The sequence below is a fragment of the Diorhabda carinulata genome, chromosome 7 (genome assembly GCF_026250575.1).
Source record: "Diorhabda carinulata isolate Delta chromosome 7, icDioCari1.1, whole genome shotgun sequence".
Classification (NCBI taxonomy): Eukaryota; Metazoa; Arthropoda; class Insecta; order Coleoptera; family Chrysomelidae; genus Diorhabda; species Diorhabda carinulata.
In genome coordinates, this window is record NC_079466.1 from 13887646 (window position 1) to 13907464 (window position 19819).

The 19819-nt window shown below is 32.7% G+C and overlaps 2 protein-coding genes across 3 annotated transcripts in view; one reads left to right on the top strand and one right to left on the bottom strand.

Annotated features, from left to right (window-relative positions):
• The window catches only part of LOC130896821 (uncharacterized), a 193308-nt gene that overhangs the window by 91749 nt on the left and 81740 nt on the right, over nucleotides 1-19819 (top strand). The window lies entirely within an intron of this gene.
• Nucleotides 1-19819, bottom strand: part of LOC130896823 (scoloptoxin SSD14) — a 92403-nt gene that overhangs the window by 69456 nt on the left and 3128 nt on the right. The window contains exons 1-10 of one of the 2 annotated variants that reach the window (XM_057805157.1): nucleotides 19256-19390; nucleotides 15331-15489; nucleotides 10622-10842; nucleotides 9992-10187; nucleotides 8522-8722; nucleotides 7465-7699; nucleotides 4595-4785; nucleotides 4303-4540; nucleotides 1910-2026; nucleotides 1184-1359 (exon numbers count right to left, since the gene is read on the bottom strand). In XM_057805157.1, coding sequence (XP_057661140.1) covers nucleotides 1201-1359; nucleotides 1910-2026; nucleotides 4303-4540; nucleotides 4595-4785; nucleotides 7465-7699; nucleotides 8522-8722; nucleotides 9992-10187; nucleotides 10622-10842; nucleotides 15331-15489; nucleotides 19256-19281 — 1743 coding nt within the window. In that variant the 5' untranslated portion in view covers nucleotides 19282-19390 and the 3' untranslated portion in view covers nucleotides 1184-1200. Of the gene's footprint in view, nucleotides 1-1178; nucleotides 1360-1909; nucleotides 2027-4302; nucleotides 4541-4594; nucleotides 4786-7464; nucleotides 7700-8521; nucleotides 8723-9991; nucleotides 10188-10621; nucleotides 10843-15330; nucleotides 15490-19255; nucleotides 19391-19819 lie in introns of those variants that run through there. The other variant, XM_057805156.1, reaches the window with a different exon arrangement.

The window sequence follows — 19819 nt, forward strand, 5'->3', positions numbered from 1 at the left end:
TCAGAAACATTTTGAATCTTTTGAGGATGGTTATATCCAGAATATTCTCACCTGTATTAGAAAGTACACTCTAAACAGTATGTATTGTAAGTTTAAGACCGCCACGTTGTTTTGAATTTGTGTGTCAGCCATCAATAATGAACGTTTTCAATAAATTTGTAAGTATGGAAAAAATTGGTTATTGTTAACCCATATAAAAGCTTAATTAGATTCTAGTGTGAGCTACACTGTTCCTTAAACGAGGCCATGTAACCTGCGAAGGTCATCATCATAGAGGTTGACTAAATGAGGTGACGACTCCAGAAATGCTGAATAAAATCCACGAAGCGGTACTGGAGGATAATAGACCGAAAGTGCGTGAGCTATAGAACATTTTACATCGCAAATTAACTGAAAATTTGGAGACGAGAAAGCTGTGCGAAAGATGGGTGCCGCGTTTGCTCACAATGGAACAAAAACAACCGTTCCATAACGATGGATGGAACAAACAAAAGAGAATCAAAACATTGGACTGAAAAAGGAGAACCGACTTCAAAGAAGGCAAAGAACATTCCATCTGAAGGAAATTAGAGTTTGATTTGCCATCTCATGCAATTAATTCGCCAGATTCAGCTACTTCGAATTATTTTCTGTTCCCCAGGAAAAAATGTCTCGGTGGTCAAAGATTTTCCAGCAAAGAAGAGCTGTAAATGATTGGGAACATCGTTGGGAAACGTGTATAGAGCTAAAATGAAATCACGTTGAAGAATGAATGTATTTTTTTCGAAAAATTTTGTGTTTTCTTGTTAAGACATGTATTTCTAGAACCATCCTAGTATAATGTGAAATCTTTCTTGAAAGAATGTGGTTATTCTTAAGAAATGTCACTTCTTCTTCTTCTTCTTCTTCTTCTTCTTCTTCTTCTTCTTCAACGTATTGTAGGCGTAGTTTCCAGCTTGTCAACCTTGAGATGTTGATGTCCATGAATCCATCCAACTTTTTGGAGATCTTCCTAAAGGTCGTCGTATCCCTTAAGCTTAATTATCGAATTACGCGTCAGACAAATCTTAGTTACTTAGAATTTTCCTGATAATTAAAATAACAAAATTATTGATTGTCATCACATAAATATTCGACTAATCAATTGATATTTTATGATATACTCGATCGTTGTAGTCACTAAATAAAACTCTTGCAAGTTTACTATGAATAATTTTAATATCACAGATACGTTACAGAGCCCGATCTTCTTATATCCCAAGCTCCTGTGACAGATCCCGCGTTTCTCGTAGATACGCACGTCACGGCGGCGAATCCACGTCCATCAACGTAAACAACTTCATGGCCTATTTCTTTTAGACCTTCTGCGATATAAGCGGCCTGAAAAAAAATATCTAGACTTAACATATCAGTTATTTTTAGTCGAAAATCGATGAAAAAACAGGACTTTCGATGATAATTTCCATTATTTAGATTTAATTATAAAATAGTGAACGGTTTGAGATCTTTTTACCATGCCAAATCGGCAATAAAAAAGAAACAATACCATACATCGTTAACACAATTTTCTGATGCATTATCTTGATGAAATTGATCAATGTTTCCAACTTTCATGAACGCTGTTAGTTTTCACATCCTTCTCCAAACACTTCGAATCACTCCAAACACAATGTGGAGTATAAAAACTCATTATCCGAGACTGATACGGTAGTTTTATTCCCAAGCAACCGTTTGACTACTTAAGATTAAAAATTCTGATCCTTCCTTCCTTATTCATCGTTGAATACGTTTGCCTAATTCGTAAGCACGCTTCTCCAATTTCAAAAAGGTCGACGTTCAGAATTAATTAAGGGCTCAATATTTTACAATGCAAAAAATGCACAATCACTTGCAAATTGAAATCGATTTAATCGATATTCGTGTTACTTACTTCAGTTTCGAACAGGGGTTCGAGATCCACTTGCATTGGCCATAACTGATGATGGAATCGCTTGAAATTTGACGCTGCTTGTAATTCTGTTCCATACCAGAGGTGTCTAACTATAACCTGAAAAAAATTGAGTCCAAGAGATATAGATCTGTCAAATAGTGTGGATATATTGTCGCCAGAATACTTCTGGAAACTAAAATTTACATCATACAATTTTGGATAAAATTGAACTATAAATCTAAAAAGAAATTTGAAGATAAAATTTTTGATCTGGCCATATCATTTTAAGGCATATTACGTCCTTTTGTCGGGCGTGTGAGTTGTGATATAACATATTTATGCAGGGAGATGTCTTCCAGAATTTGTTGGCTGGCCCTGTTGAAGAGCTTTAGGCAATATTGTAAGTCGAAAATGAGTAACAGCCGATTTAGCTGAAAATTAATGGGAAAGTAGGTCAGAACCAGGTGTTAATACAACTGGATTTCGTAGCACATTCATTCAAAAATACAATGGTTACTCCTAAATGACTCAATTTGGAGTAGATATCATCGAAAAACGGTTAATCAATCCGAAATTCGAGGTACATATTTATTTCAAGGTGCCTAGCTTACCAGCGTACCATTTAAGACTAAATGTTGGTTCCGTGGTAATGATTCAAAACATGAATCAACCAAAACTGTCTAACGGAACGCGTTTGGTGGTAAGTGAATTGAAGAACATCGAGGACCTCGATGATCCCAACCGATTTGAACGACAATTTCCGATCCGTTTTGCGTTTGTTATGACCATTAACAAATCACAAGGCCAATCTTTGTAAGTTTGTGGTCTGAATCTAGAAAATCAATGTTTTTCTCATTTATTTGTGGTATGCTCACGGGTCGCAATACCTTCTATGTTATTTGTTTTTGAACCTGTCAATAAAACAAAAAATTTTGTCTACCACAAGATGAAGAGTGCAACCTACGTACCAAAATACCTGACCAAACCAGGGTTTTTATTTATATTCTACTCATTGAATTTCTTATACAATTGCAACGACCCTCGTAAAACAAATTCTGTTATCAAAATCGAAGACGATGTAGAGATGGAATATTTCGTTACTAATGTGATAATTAATGAGTGGAAGAGAGATAAAATAAAGACGAATCTTAACCGCTTGCAACGTTGAAATAAGTATATTTATACAGGATGATTAATTATTGTACTAAAAATCTTAAAAATTGTTTAGATTTTTTAAAAAAATCATAGTTTTATTGTTTTTCCAGCTTCTGTTCGATAATTTAGATTAAATAAGTTTTGGAAACTATGACTCATCAATATATTCAATTCCTTTGATAATTTTTTCAAAATTTACTATAAAATTGTTGAAAATAAACCGAATTTCCAGAGTCCTCAAGTTTGTGGTATAGTTCGAGGGTTTTACAAATTTTATTATGTAAATACGTCCCAATCTTTTTCAAAATAAATCCTTGTGTGTTTAAACAAATTAAATCAAAAAAATTTCGTGACCAATTTTGAAAATTGTTTAGTGTTTCAAAAAATCGTAGTTCTATGGTTTTCCAGCTTCTGTTCGATAATTTAGATTAAATAAGTTTTGGAAACTATGACTCATCAATATATTCAATTCCTTTGATAATTTTTTCAAAATTTACTATAAAATTGTTGAAAATAAACCGAATTTCCAGAGTCCTCAAGTTTGTGGTATAGTTCGAGGGTTTTACAAATTTTATTATGTAAATACGTCCCAATCTTTTTCAAAATAATTCCATGTGTGTTTAGACATATTATTTTGAAAAAAATTGAAAAATTTCGTGACCAATTTTGAAAAATTGTTTAGAGTGTTTTAAAAAATAGTAGTTCTATGGCTTTCCACCTTGTGTTCAATAATTTAGACCAAATAACTTTTGGAAACTATGACTTTTTAATATATTCAATTCGTTTGACTGTATTTTCAAAATTTACTATGAAATTCTTGTAAATAAGCCGAATTTCAAGAACCCTCAGTTTTATGTTATAGTTTAAAGGTTTCACAAATTTTATGATGAAAATGTATCCCAATCTTTTTCAAAATAAATCCTTGTGTGTTTAAACAAATTAAATCAAAAAAATTTCGTGACCAATTTTGAAAATTGCTTAGATTATTTAAAAAAATAGTAGTTCTATGGTTTTCCTAGTTTTGTTCGATAATTCAGACCAAATAACTTTCGGAAACTATGAGTGATCAATCTATTCAATTCTTTTGACAATTTTTTTCAAAATTTACTATGAAATTTTTGTAAATGAACCGAATTTCTATGAAATTAACAAGTTTAGAGTACAGTTCGATGCATCAATGTTTGCCGGATTAGTGATATAAATTAAAAAATTTCTGATTTGTTTCATTACATTTATACCTGAGCTATACTGGTGATTATTTTGGATCCCCCAGCTCCCCCAACTGCCATAACAACATCACCATTTGCATCGACTACTATACTAGGTGACATCGAAGACAACGGCTGTTTTCTTGGTTCAATGTAATTGGCTGGTGACGGTGGTAAATTATACACGTTGATGATATTGTCGGAAGAAAAATCATCCATTTGATCATTTAAAATGATTCCAGTACTTTCCGAAACCATACCACCAAATCTACGATAACCACAAATCAATCACGAACTATATAAAACAAAATCAGTGTCTTACATATAATTAATTGTACTAGTTACGGCAATAGCATCTCCGTTCGGTGCTAGGATACATAAATTTGCTGTTCCGTGATCTTCTTGGACAGAATAATTCCCACCATAATATGATGTATCCGTAGAAGTAGCAGTGATGTTAATAGATTTTCGGATTTGTTCGGCAAATGTAGTTGAAGTAATTTCATCGAGTATCTACAATAAATAAATGAAGTTATGAACACCCCCCGTATGAGGTAAATATTAGACTTCTAATGAAAATCTTTCAACCTACAATTATACATTCTTGAAGTTAACACAAAATCAATATTCAAACTAGTATATGAACTATCTAATTACAAACTACTACAAATAACAAACTCAAGCTATCCAATAAGTGATTTTGGGTTGCCTGTGTATGACCATGCGGCTTGGAAATGTTTTCTGCACATGCGTTAACTCGAAGAGCGGGCTACCTATCGGTTCCTAGTGGTGCTGCACGCGACTAGCGCACAAGCTGCACGATGCAAGTCTTATATATATATGAAACCCGCCTTTAAGGAATCGCTAGTAGACAAGTGAAGCTAAAGAATGACTCACAATACTAAATCATGGTTAGTTTAGGTTAGGATAGAGAGGGATAGTCGTGGGATTTTGTCCATCGAGTATCATCAGAAAGATGCTGCTTGATAAGGTGAACCCAACTCCTCAAAATTCTATGATCGCTAACATTAACATTCACAAATTGCCTCACGATCCACCGTATTCAATAGATCTGACCCTTAGGGACTTTCTTCTTGGAAATTCTTCTTGTACCTCAACTTGTTCGCAGGTTTACAGACACACACAATTTGTTGAGACTATAATGATGTGATTTGTACTTTAAGGGCTCTTTAATCTAGTTGTAAGGTCGCCTTGACGAATTTATGGATTAATCAACTCAAATTTTAAACTTTGTGGGCCTGCGTTTACACAAGTTTGTGTGTGTGTAAACTTTTTCATCAAATACTGTCGTCTCCACAACTCTATTACTGGTTTCTGGTACAACAAAGTATTTCTTCCTCTTTTTTCAATTTAAAACATGTTGCTGAAATTTGATAGGTCAGTATAATCTTTCGAAATTATACAGGATGTCCCACGACGAGTTAAAACTATTCGCATATGTCAAAATACTTATAGTAAAATCATAAAAATTTCTACGTTTGAGTTTTCATATACGATCTTTTTAACTAAGATATTTTCAAAGATGGCCGACTTCCGGTTCTACCGGAAGTCGACTGTAACTTTGTTATTTTTAGTGTAACACCCTGTATATTAATACATTTTCTAAATCTACGTAAAATTTTAGTATACTTTTGTCTAAAAACTTTTTTCGAAAAATGCATACATTTTGTGTTTTTAATTTTTTTGTAAAAAATTTAACCGTTGCAAACCCTTATAAATTATTTTTTTACGAAGATACCCTTGAAGATATGAAAATGGTTTCTATTCAGTTGCTTTTAGCAAGGTCACACGTATTTGAATCTATGTTGAAAAATTCTCGATTTTATACAAGGTGTGTATAAAAAGTGTTCAAAGATTAACCTCATAAATATCAAATTTCTTTATTTTTTTGAAAAGAACCACCCGGTTTTTTCTATTTTAATATTTTAATTTGAACGCGTCAACTTCTTCTTCAAGTGTATCTTTGATCTGCGGGAATATGAAGAAATCATTGGGTGCCAAATAAGGACTAAACGGTGGATGACAATTCGATGTTTTGACTATTCAAAAACGTTTATGTTTGAATTTATGCGTGAGATCTCGCTTCTGCGATAGATTTTCCTGTTGTTTTCGAACACTTCTGGTAAACAAATGCTGGTGTACCACAATTGATCATTCTACGTTTTTCCAATGGAACGTTGGAGACAAGTTAAGTTTTTCCGAAGAAACGAGCTTCGTGGCGAACAACTGGATTTGGCTCGTCTTAAAAAAAATTCGATGTTCATGAGCCACGTCTGTGGCAAATATTTCTCTAGGAGGGAAGCTTTCTTCTATGCTCTAAGTTTTCCAAGTTTTTGGTCAACTCTGGATCGCCTATAAGTCGATCTGCTGTCTTCTGTATTGATTCTAGCATCTTCAGGATATGCTTGGGATGGATCAGTCTTTGAGGAAGCTACCAAACCAGCCGATAAGTGAGGACTGCAAACCGAACGATCTTAATCAATTTAGGAAGTTGCCATGCCAAACCCTGTCAAAAGCCTTCGATATGTCAAGTGCGATTGTTCTGAATTCCCCATATTTCTCCATAGCTCAGTCCAAACGTTAATAATATAGACCACGAGGTCCTCACTTGATCTATATTCAAGGAAGCCGCATTGATGGTCACTGATGATGACAGCAGATTTAAGATATCTAAAGATTTGCTGATTAACAGCTTTCTTCATGACCTTGAGAATGGCTGGGACTAAAGCAATGGACGTAGTTATTAGGAACCTTTTTTGATATGGTTTGACACGAGAAACTTTCCAATCTGCAGGGAAAAGACCTCTATGATCTGCTTGCAGGAATTTCTTATAAAAACAAATCAAATTTTATGTAAATCAGCTCATTCAGTCTATTCCTTGTTTCCAATTTTCTAATTTGGCTTCTTTATTTTCAACAAATTGGTACATAATTTCAGTTCTATTTCAAAAGCAATCAAAAGCTGCTCTTCTTCGAAATTACTACTATCAATATTTTTTTTTTATTTTTTTGCTCAGTTAATACCTTGAGTTCCACATTAGAAAGACTAGCTATAGCTACATCTACAGAGTGTCCAATGTCGTCGCAACAATAATATTGTAGTCATTAAATTCCAAAGAAATACTGACAAATCATGAAATGTGGTTCACTCTAAACAATAATCATACATACCTCTTGGAGCGGTACAAAATCTTGATCTCCCAATAAACTCCTTTTGGCATAAGAAAATTTGAAAGTTTCCACGATTTTTTGATAATTTTCTATAGATTCTTGATTTTCAATGTCTAAAAAGTTATCTAATATATTTAGAATCATCGCCACAACAACACCAGAACCAGGTAAGGGTTGACTGTATAATTTATGACCGCCTGTCAAAGTTAAATTAATTGGTGTCTGCCATTTTGGTCTAAAATTAAAATAATAATAATATTTCCTATCATTACAATCAACAGATTTAATATGATCAACATTTGTTACAAAATATACTGTCCGTTACTTAAAAAGACTGCTGGACATGGTCCAATGCAATTAAGAACCTTTCTAAAATCTTCACGTATGCTTTGGTGCCAAAAATGTTGACAGATGTGCACACAAATGGTGGTCGATTAGATCTGAGACTCATAACTTCCTCTAAGATCGACTCAACATATTTTGGTTAATGTTTTGGACACGAAAAATGTTAATACTGGACTCGTACCATAAGACCGGAATCATTTCCAAAAGTAACATCGAGTAGAGACTGTAAAGATACTTAACAACAATCAAACGCATTATTTGTGATTGTGTCCTCGACACAATCCAACAATCTAGCGGATTACTCTCCAAAAAACGAGCCGAAACCGACAAAAAAATTCCAGCAGAGGCTTACAACTTTGATTGTATTTTGAAATGACACTATACATTAATACAGAGTGTTTGGGACTAAGTTAGCAACGTTAAATGTCCTTAACTCATAAACTACGAGTCCTGTGAGAAAATTTTCATTTTCACATCATCTACTAGCTTCCGAATTTTTTGCAACAAGTTTCGGGTTAAATTATGTATATTTACAAATAAATTAAATCTATAAACAAACTTTGACTGGGCTATAGAGCTAGACGTGTAACCAAATAAACATTTTAAGGTTATATCTTTCCATTGTTGCCATTTAATTTCCAAGTTCGTAGTCTATTGAAAAAAACAACGTTTATTTAGTGTTTTTCGCTTATTAAATTAGTTCTAGTCCTACCTATAATTATTCATGTCCTCTATCGTAATGATGCCATTCCGATTTTGTATATCTTTTACTAAAATTGAGGTTAGGGAACCATTATGTAGAGTATCACCACCTTCTTCGGCTATTTTTGTTAGTGTTGCCCCCAACAGAGGTCGCGTATAAACATCTCCTTGTTTATATAACTCATTCGTTTTTGGGTCGACAAAAATATTTCTGAAATAAAATTAATAAATATTTTATCATGATATAACATACTCAGAACCAAAGTATTAATGCTTCAAATTTGAAAATAAACGTATTTCCATTAGAAAAGGCACCAAGCTTAGCCAAAATATTGTACAGAACAGCAAAAAAGTGATGGAAAACAGAGGAAAGGATGGTTCGAGGTAAAAACACAAAAAAGCCAAAAGTTATAACAAAAAACTAGAGACTTGAGACAGATGGTTTTCCCAACACTCATCAATCCTATGATCAGATACAAATCGCTTGTTTGGTGGTCGAAAACTGAGCAAACAACATCTCAAAAAACTGAACAAAATCAAAAGTTAATCTGCATTAGTATCATAGAGGCAAAGTTCCCCACCACAACCTTAGAGACGGTGCTAAACCTTCTTCCCCTTATAGAGGTATTTAGCAGCATCCAAAGGCTAATGTTGACAAAAAACTGAAGCTAGGAAATCTGACAAATCACATATAAATTATAAGTTAGAAAGCAGTGACAAACCAATAGATCAAATGTACACTATGATGAATACAGACATTCCATTCGAAATGGTAATTAATGACGGTCAATCATGGGACAACAGAGATCTTCTGCAGGCTCGAATTATATCTGCAATGGTTCGAAGCTAGCGCAAAGAACTGTATTGAGAATATTTGGATCAAAATCTCCATACAACTGAGAAAATCACCTACTTTTTTTCAGGTAGAGTTGCTAACAAAAATAGGGAGTATTTGGATAGAAAATATTTCCGGTTAAAGTGACTGAAGAAGCCAACAACCTTGCCGAAACAAAAAACGTAGTAACGACTCCATACTTTGTACTAGACCCCTACTGTGGTGCCACATCAATGACAAACGCTTAACGGATGGTTAAAGAACAGATGGAGACTTGGGGACGTATTCTAGACCTAAGACAATCTAAAAGATTCATAATCAGATTAAGAAGTTTGAGGTACTTCTACGTGATGACCAGAAACTTGAAAAAAAAAAGAAGATGCTACAAAAATCTACAAAGCAGCTCGTATTAGATAGAAAACTAAAAAAATTACAAGAACTTTGAAACCAAAGTTACTATAAATATGAAATCTTTCACAGAATATAATGAAGCCTGTTGCTCTATTTGGTATTCATTCGAGTATTTTTCGATGCTAGATGGAATAATATGGTAAATCAGTTATACACTATAGTCTTTTGAAAATAGAAGGTGTTTGAATAACTTCATTATTCTTATAAATAAAAAAGTTTGAATAGTTTCCTTACATTAACTGTGGTTCTGATAGAATTTTATCCTTATTGGATCTCAATACGTAGTCTACGTATTCAGTAATCGGTATGCCATTATTGCACAAATCAATACTGGGTTTAATTATATCCTTCCACGAAACACCACCTCCGTATTTTTCGTACAATTCCCAATATCCCCTCAATTCTCCTGGTACAGCAACTGATAATCCACCTTAAAATTCATGAGATTCATTAGATAATTAAACTACAATAAATTTATCACGAGGGTTGTTACTTAAATTTTGAAATACGGCAACACTGATTTCAATATGTCAAATTTGATACCGCCGTCATAAATTTCGACATTTCCAATAGTGAACGTACTCGGAGAAAGTGGTGTCACACGATTGCTATTTGAGTTGTTTAAAGATACTTGGAACATTCATACTAATCAAAAAATTTAACCAACTCGGTTCGATTTTTGGCGATGAAACACCATCTCGAACCACCGCGTTCCTCTGGTTGTACTAGGTTACAAAATGAACTGCGAGGTCAAAGTTTTTCTATAGCTTAAGAAGCGTTTGATACATTTGTCTGTCTTAAAACTTGAGTAGCAACTCTCGTACAAATGAATTTGATTGAAATGGAGGGATGAACAAAATTTACCGTTTAATGACAGAGTAGCATTTCCTCCGAACATATCTCGTGTAGCAGCTGCAGGTGCTACTTCTCGAGAATTCAAAGAAATAGCTTCTCCAGTATCTTTTTTATAGAGCGTGAGTAAAAATCCTCCTCCTAGCCCCATAGATTGCGGCATAACGACTCCCTCGCAAAATAGAGCTGCTATAGCTGCGTCGGCTACTGTACCTCCTTTGGACATAATATTTCTAAAATGTTAAACCGCATAACGAAACGTCTTCATAGTACGGTAAATAAAGGTCCCAACATACCCTCGATTGATTTTTTTTAATTGGCAGGTATTAATGGGTACTTTCAACCCTCAAATTATTTACCAAAAAAAACATGTGAAAGGCACCGGGAAAATTGCCCATAGTTAGTTATTTTTGGGCTTAAAATCAAGATCAATTCATTATATACAAAAATTGTTCCGATAACTTTTCTCGAAAACTTGATCATTTTCGAGATAACAAACCCCAAACGCACGTATTTGGAGTGCTGCCGGGGACGCAGCGTTCTCGTAAAAGCAGGTGGACAAATTGTTCAATAACTCGTGTAAAAATGAATATTTTTTCATGATTTAAAATTCATCTGAAAGAGGAAATCCATAGGTATCATGACATTCTCACTATTTTTTCGAAAAATTTGTTTTTAATATGGAAAACCCTGCCCAAAGTTCTCTTTCCTCGATATTTTTCGACAATTATCCAATTCACCCATGTTTTTGTTAATAATAGTTATTCAGTTGAATCTTTTTGGATTCTGAGGCTTTGAAAGGTATTCAGAAAAATTCATTTCATAATATCCGGGTATATTAACAAACAAAGTATTTTTTTAAGTACGATTTTTTTGAATTTTTGGAGTTCTTAAAAATCCTGCGGTCTTTAAGGAATTAACAAATAATTAATAATCAGATCGCCTTCAAATACACATCATTGGAAACTTGAGAATGTCTCCTTTTTAGTACCTCTTTCTTTTTTTTCCTCAAGTTCCGTAGCTTTTTAGAAAATTGAAAAACTGTACTTTTTTTCGAGCATTATTTTCTCTTCGCCCTCGATTTTTTCAGTTCAAGAATGTTTCTTTCTAAAAGATCCACGTTCTGATCTTTCCATTGATATGCATTTCAAGTATATTCTTGTACGCAGAGTACGCAAAAAATTCCCGGTTCCAAATATATGGAATTTTTAAACTCCTCGGGTTCAAGTTCGAGCTGAAACTGCCCTCACAGTGCTAGAATTGGGAATTTCCGAAAGCCCGTTTTCGCGAAAACTGTTACTAAAAAAATCATCAGACAATGAACTGATCTTCATTTTAAGCCCAAAAAGAACCCCCCAAGTGCCAAATTTCGGCAGTTATTGACAAAAAGCAAATTTTTGGCCAATTTTACCACCCCATTCTCATGTTATCACTATTAAGATTTGGTGATTCAAATGAAATAGCCCAAGTGATTTTTCTCGAAGGAAATAATCCCCGAGAATTGTTAAGAAATGGAACATTCCTGGGGCACTCGCCGAAGGCCGTTATAATTTCGCATATAGGAGGAACGTGCTGGGGCCCTCTACAATTGGTCTTTACACTTCAAAACATCGAGATCAGTGTATTTTTTAACTCCTAGGCCTCGAATTCGAGAAGAAACTGACATATTTTCACATTGTTAAAATTGGGGATTTTCGAGCCCCCGTTTTCGCGAAAATTATTAATGTTGCGAAAAAATTCATCGGGACTATTTTTGTAGATAATGAAATAATCTTCATTTTAAGCCCAAAACGAACTCCCTTACTGCCATATTTCGCCAATCATTGGCGAAAAACGGGTTTTTGAAATTTTGGGCCATTTTCTCGGTGTCTTCCACATGTTTTTTCTAGTAAATAATTTGAGGGATGTAGGTACCCATCGATACCTGTCAATTTTTAAAAAATCAATTCCTTGAACAATCCTTGCAGGGCTGGTATATTTTCGATCTTTATTTACTGTACTATTCAATATAAACAATATATTCTACAATAGTTGTTGAAATGCAATATTTTCTAAAGTATTTATGAAAAAATATAAAATAAGGTATCTACACCTATGGTACATCAAACAAAATTGTCGGCAAGGCTTTTTATAATCTGCAATTGATATTTGAGGAATATACTTACCGTCATATCGAACCAGCTTTTTTCTGAAACTTTTCCCTGTATAAATATCTCTTCGCATGCACGTATACTTTGTCATTATTGAAATTTACTGATTATCAAGAAAAAATAAATTTTTTTTTCGATGAAAATATGTTATATACTTGATTAAAAGTAATAAATTCATTCACGTATTTTAGTACGTTTTTCTTTTTTGTTTTTTGACATCCGATTTACGTTATAAAATACGCTTCCGTTCTAAATATTTTTCTACGCGAAAAACTCACTCGACAGTGCTCATTAACACCGAATAAATTGTACATTTTCATTTTCCACATTCTCCAAAATACGGCTAGGGAATATTTTTTAAAAATAAATAACGCTTTCAAATTTTTTGTGATAAAATCATTACGCTTATTCATATTATTAGAAAAGGCTTCTCAAAATATTCATCTTGGAAGTTTTTATAGGAATCCAATTAATATTATTCTTAATACATCTAAATGTTTTTGATTTTGGGTCTCTTCTGTTTTGAATTTAGTTTTTTCTAATAATTTTTGGAAGAAAGATCAAATTTGACGTTTGGACTTTTCTTTAAATCTTTATCAAAATACGTAACTAATTTGGTCATCAAGATATTTAAACTTCAATTCGTGTCATCCTATGTCACAAAAAAGATCAGTTATAAGAAAAAAATGATTAACAACATATTAAAAAAAAAGGATAAATACTACAATCGATTAAAAAACATATAAAACATTTTCCTTGCCATATGTAGAAAGAATTTCCCAGCAACAATCAGATTATTTTAATAAATATGATATTAGTCATAAAGGACATAAAACGTTATCGAAATATTTCACTTAATTGAAATTTAAAACACTAAAAAACAAAAGATGTAATATTATATAAAAAGTGTCTTGTACTAATCTACATAGGACAGACATCTCAGTATTTAGAAAATAGATTAAGAGGTCATCAATACCAATCCAATAATAAAAAAAAAAATAAAAATTCATTCATAAAGATTCAAAAATTCTTGGAACAGAATCTAATACCCGAGAAAGAGAATTTTTAGAAATGGTTCACATTAATAAGAAAGAAAAAGCTATAAATGATGAAAAAGATTTAAATAATTTAAGTGAAATTTCTAATAAAACTAAAAATAATTTGATTGATTAAGTACTGCTGCATATTTGAGATGTAAGTGCCAAAGAAAAATTCATTTCCTTATTAAAACATTTTCTATTTTGATTTTATTCTAATTTTGATGTTCATGACGCGAATTGTTAATGTCAATATCACATTTTGATAAAGACTTGAAGAAAAGTCGAAACGTCAAATTTCATCATTCTTCCAAAAATTATTAAAAAAACTAGTTTTAAAACAGAAGAGACCTAAAATTAATATTAATTTGTCATAAAAATAATACAAAAAACTTTTTTATTTGATTGGATTGACTAGAAATTGATCAAAAAATGTTAATTGGCTATAGATTGTAAACAAATCATTCGATTCTGTGAATTTTCCCATAACGTAGTACACTACTATCAAACATTCGACTGGTATCCCCTGAACTCGGAAATTCCAGGATCGGTTGTGGAAAAATTAGGAAAATCGGATGTTTATAGTTGAGACATTTGACAAATTACTGGAAACAACAACATTCCCAGTCAACCACTACTTTACTTAGTTGTTCGAAAATGTGTGGATTTTTTGTTTTGTCCCCATATCTAGCATTTGCTTCATCAATTAAGGCCGAAACCCACTAGCAACACGCCACGCCCTGCCACGTTACCTCACGCTCATGTTTTTCCATTTAATTCAATTATCTGCATACATATTCAGCCCACCACACGCCACGCCACTCCACGCCTCCCACGTGGGACGATTCAAACTATTCAGATGTAACTGACGCGTGTTAAGACGTGTTAACGCCCCTCTCTTGCCTTTGTACGCCAGTTTATGGTAAAGTTTTATTTATCGCTTTGGATTTATATTGATTCTTCTAAAAACTCTAGATCACTAAACTACTAGTGCTCTCCAGTACTCAAAGCTACAGAAAATTTTTTTATTTAAAATTATAGAATGAAATTAGCGTGTCGTCAAGTGGCGTGTTAGAAATTTGTACACAATGTATCACATGAATCGAAGTCGCATGACGTGACGTAGCGTGGCGTGGCGTGGCGTGGCTCATGGTCATCGCTCAATGTTAGTATTCTATCAAGTCTTAAAACAATTCTGATTATTATGCTTTTAGTAATTGGGGGTTTCTTTAGGTAAATCACATGCTTCATGACTTATAAGTCTATCCTACCTCATTATAGTTTCTATCTTTCATTTTTTGGTTGGAAGAACCATTGTTTTTATTTAAACTATTAAAAAAAATGATAAAATAGATGTTTTTGATAGGTAACTTCAAATTATAATTTTTCAATTATGTAGCTTATTCTTTCTTGTATTCAAAATCAAATTTATTTTGTTTCAAAGTAATTTTTCGAATCGTTGCACTCAAATATTTTGTGAATAAATAATTTTTATTATGCAAAAGCGATCGATATCTTCAATATATTTACTTACATTGCTATATCTGAACATCCCGGTCCGTTACTAACTGCAGCTCCTGAAAATCTTTCAGTTTTTCCTGATTTTCGAGTTAGGATTACAGTCACAACCACAATTATTACCACCAGGATCGTGATACATGCAGCGGCGCATACATATTTCAATTTCCTTGATCTAAAAGATTGAAAACATCAAAAACTTAAACATCTGCGTCCTGTCATATCCAGGTTAACAAATATAGAGCTGACAAGTAAACCTTAAATCAGTTGGTAGGGCGTAATTGCTAAAAATGATGTTGAATATAGAGGAGAAAGTGATAGAGCTCTATTCTCGCTCATACGTAATGGTGCAAATCAATTCATTGCTCAAAACTATTTGCTGCAGCTGTGAAACAGTTTAAAATATAGAGGAAGCTAAAGATTCAGATGAAATTGTAAATGAAGAATCAATGCAGATAGTGGGGACGAAGAAGGTGATGGTCTTTTTTCTACCTACAATTTTGTTTTCTAACTTTTTCCATAGGACTCGTAGTTTTGACGGAAATCGAGAAAAACCATTTTTTACCTTTAAAAACTCACTTACTAAACTCATATCGCCAGTAATTTATTTTTTCTGCTTTCCCAATGAGTTTCATCCTACAGTTTTTTTTTTGGTATAAAAAATTATTGATCCTGGTCTATATTATAGTGGGCAGTATGAGAATTTATCGAAGAAAGGTTTTGGTTCAGTTAATCAAAAGCAATTCTGCTAAAGTTATGCAAAAGGAACTCCTACCACATCCAGTAATTAGTCCCGACTTTGCACCGTCAGATTATCATTCATCCAAATTCAAGGCGGAACGATTTGAATCCAAGCCCCAGGAATAGTTTTACCAAGATCTCGAAGAGCAAGCTGAACGTTGGATTGAAGCTATTAAAAAAATATTGAGGCTTCCTTTTTGTTTGATTATTCAATATTTTTAAGACATCCTCTATACAGAGTGAGTTTTATGCATGGAATGCCTCAATTATTTTCGAAACGGCTTGTATACGAGGGTCTTGTGATAGGGTGTTATGGTTGTATTTACATTGTTGTCCGATCTTTTCTTTTTCCGGAAAAATGTTATTTCAAATGGATCACCTTGTATATTTTTCGCTTTTCGAAATTATTTTTCATTTAATGTTCCCTACATTTGCGTTATTTTCGCCGAAATTAAAATATTACATTTACTGCTACAATAACAAATTTGACATTGACATTTCGAAATATATAAAACTCACTCTGTATTTACAACGATTCAATGATTTTGTTCATACATCGTAAGATCAGTTATTAAGGAAGCTTTACCTTATTTGTTTATATTTCTTATCATTGTTAATAATATTTATAAATAATTAATTCACCACTAATATGATTTATAATGTATTTTATTTAAAGGTTGTAGTAATTTAGATAAGAAGAAACAATAACTATTACAATTGAAGGTTGTTATATTCGATTACAATATTACAATTTAAAATCTTATGAATATTATTTTTTATTTGAATGTATCATAAATTGGAATTCCTCCGGTTTATTGACATTTACGTAAATGTGATTTGCGTCGCCATTTTGGTATTGTAAAATGTGTTGCATAAATCACCTTTACAAATCCATAGCGATAACAGACATGTAAACAAAAATGTAGAACATTTTATTTTTGTAATACATCAAGAACATTGTTGGGCATTTGAGTTGCTTATAATGTTTAATCTATTGAACAAACGGTTGAAGCTGAGGCTGAAATACGAGATGCGAATCGTTGAGTAGAAAGAATTATAAAACGTTTTAAGCAGTGGCGGATTAAGGGGTTGACCGCCTCTACTGACCTCTGAATTTCGATAACTTGGTTCACAATTATTCAAATTACATTTTTCATCAAAAAAATCTTCACAACATTATAATATAAGAACCAAGGTTCATGTAAGATCCTTGATTATTTTCACAACAAATAACTGTTAAAACATTTTGAATTATGTACTACTTTAGTGAGGTTAGGTTTGTTGATACATATTTCTTATTACAGTCACAGTTTAACAACAAAATAATTAATTATATTGTCGTACGAAAACTGTTTATTAGTTCCCATTAAAAGAGCTAAAGAGTTAAGCGTTTCTTGGTTTTGATTCGACTTATTTTAAACAAGAAAAACTTTAACCATTTCACGCTGGTGTACACAGAGCAGTACGAAGTAAAAATTGGAAGGTAGCTTTGAAAGTGTGCTAATTCCTGAACTAACTCTATTTCTAGATCATTAGAAATTTAGCTCTGGAGTAATCACTCGCAGCCATTCCAATATTTTCATCAGGTGTTTCATCAACTCTTCATTTTTCGTTATAAACCGTGGTAAAAATGAAATAATACCTTTGTAAAATGTCATGGATGGATTTTGTCATCTGGAACTCTCTTATACATTTGAGATTATTCCAAATTTTGAGGCATGTTGATATATTTCAGAACAATTGAGAGTATTTCTGATCAATCTGGACTCTGGCAAACATTCTAATATATCGTTGATCTTTCTGGAGATATGAGAGCTGGATATTTCGCCATCGAAAAGTTTCAAACACGCTCCAGAATAACTAATTTTAATCTTCCTGGAATGTTTTTTATTTTGTTTTTAAAGATATGACAGCTGGATGCTAGAAATTTTAATACATTCCAAAACATTGAATTTATAAAAACTGGATTCTCCTTTTTCTAAATCTTTCTAATATATTCCCGAGCATATACCAGACCTTTCTAGTACATTCTCGACTGATTCAAAAATATTCCAGAATATTCTAGATCTTTCTGGGAAGATTTTTCAGCTTTCTAAAAGTTCTTATACATATCGAATAATTCCAGAGAATTCCTGATCTTCCTTGAACATGATTATATCTTTTGGACACATAAAAACTTAATGTTTCAGCCTCTGGAAAATGTCTTGGACATTTGAGTCTAATCCAAATCTTTCTGGAAAGATTTTCTATGCTTTGGAGACATCAGTGCTCAATATTTTGCCATCTAGAAGTTCCTAATACATTGCAGAGTATTTTAGATCTTCTAAGTAAGATGTTACACTTTTCTGAAACGTATTTGTATTTATTGAAGACATATAGAAGACATTTTGCACATTAGAAGCTTATAATAGATTCCAAAATATTCCAGATTATTCTACATTGTTCTTGAACATCATCATTTCATTTGGACACATAAGAACTTGATGTTTCACCCTCTAGAAAGTGTTTTACACAGTCCAAAACATTTGAGACTAATCCAATTTTTTCTGGAAATAATTTCCATGTTTTGAACACATCAGTTCTGTATATTTCACCATCTAGAAGATCCTAATAGATTTCAGAGTATTTTAGATCTTCTTAGAAATATTTGCTGCCTTTCCAAATTTCTCTAAAGTATTGTCTTGTCTCATGCCTATGGAGAAGGCTCCAGCTTTCACTCGATAAGAATGCTTTTGAAGATTTAAGAGCTAGATGGATACTTTTACAAATTTTCTTGTCGATATCAACATCTTCAAACGCCATGCAGGAAGATTGTTAGGATGGTGGATGGTAGATACCTGTCTGGCGACCATCCACCTATTAACAAAAGTGAGTTACAGAACGACGGTAGTCTCAATGGCCCCCCACTACCATGTAATCCCTCAGAAACCTGGCGTCTATCCACTCATATCATTTGATATTCCATCTTGGTAGCCAAGCGTGATCAATGCAGTTCTAGTTCGCAGCCAATGGGATACGGCTTCAACTTAATGATTCGCAAGTGAAAGAAATGAAAAATTAACGGAAAATGGAAATAAATAAATCCATAAACAAAAAATTCATCATAGGTGTTGCTATGCTATATTTTTGGTTGAATTTCAAATTGACAAAGTCTGGATAAAAGTTTATATTATAATTAAAATACGTAATTATCTACTTACCTGTAAATTATGGCGAATATCGTCATGTTTATATTTAGATCTGTTGTTGGCAACTACTTATATTAAATTATTCAGTCCACAATCGTAAACCTTCACAATTAGTGAAGGTATTGAGGTTTTATTTAAAGCAATACTATATTGAAATTATGCAAACTCTCTTACATTAAATAATCCATAAATTTTTTACAATTTATATATTGTTTTATTTCTAGACACTTTTTCGGAAAATTCTGGTTCTCTAGACATTTTTTTCAAAAGGAAATTGCCTAGTCACTTTCCAACATAAATTTCCATCCCAAAATAATTATTATGGAAGATTTTGGGGATCTAAACACTTTTTTGAAAAAATCTGTATATCTAGACACTTTTTTTAGAAAAACATTGCCACCTAGACACTCTTCGAAAAAATTTTCCCTTCAGAAATTAATATTATTGAAAATTCTGGGTTCTAGGCACTTTTTCAGAAAATTCTGGTTCTCTAGACACCTTTTTCGAAAGAAAATTGCCAACTAGTCAGTTTTCAAAATAAATTTCCATTCAAAAATAATTATTATTGAAGATTTT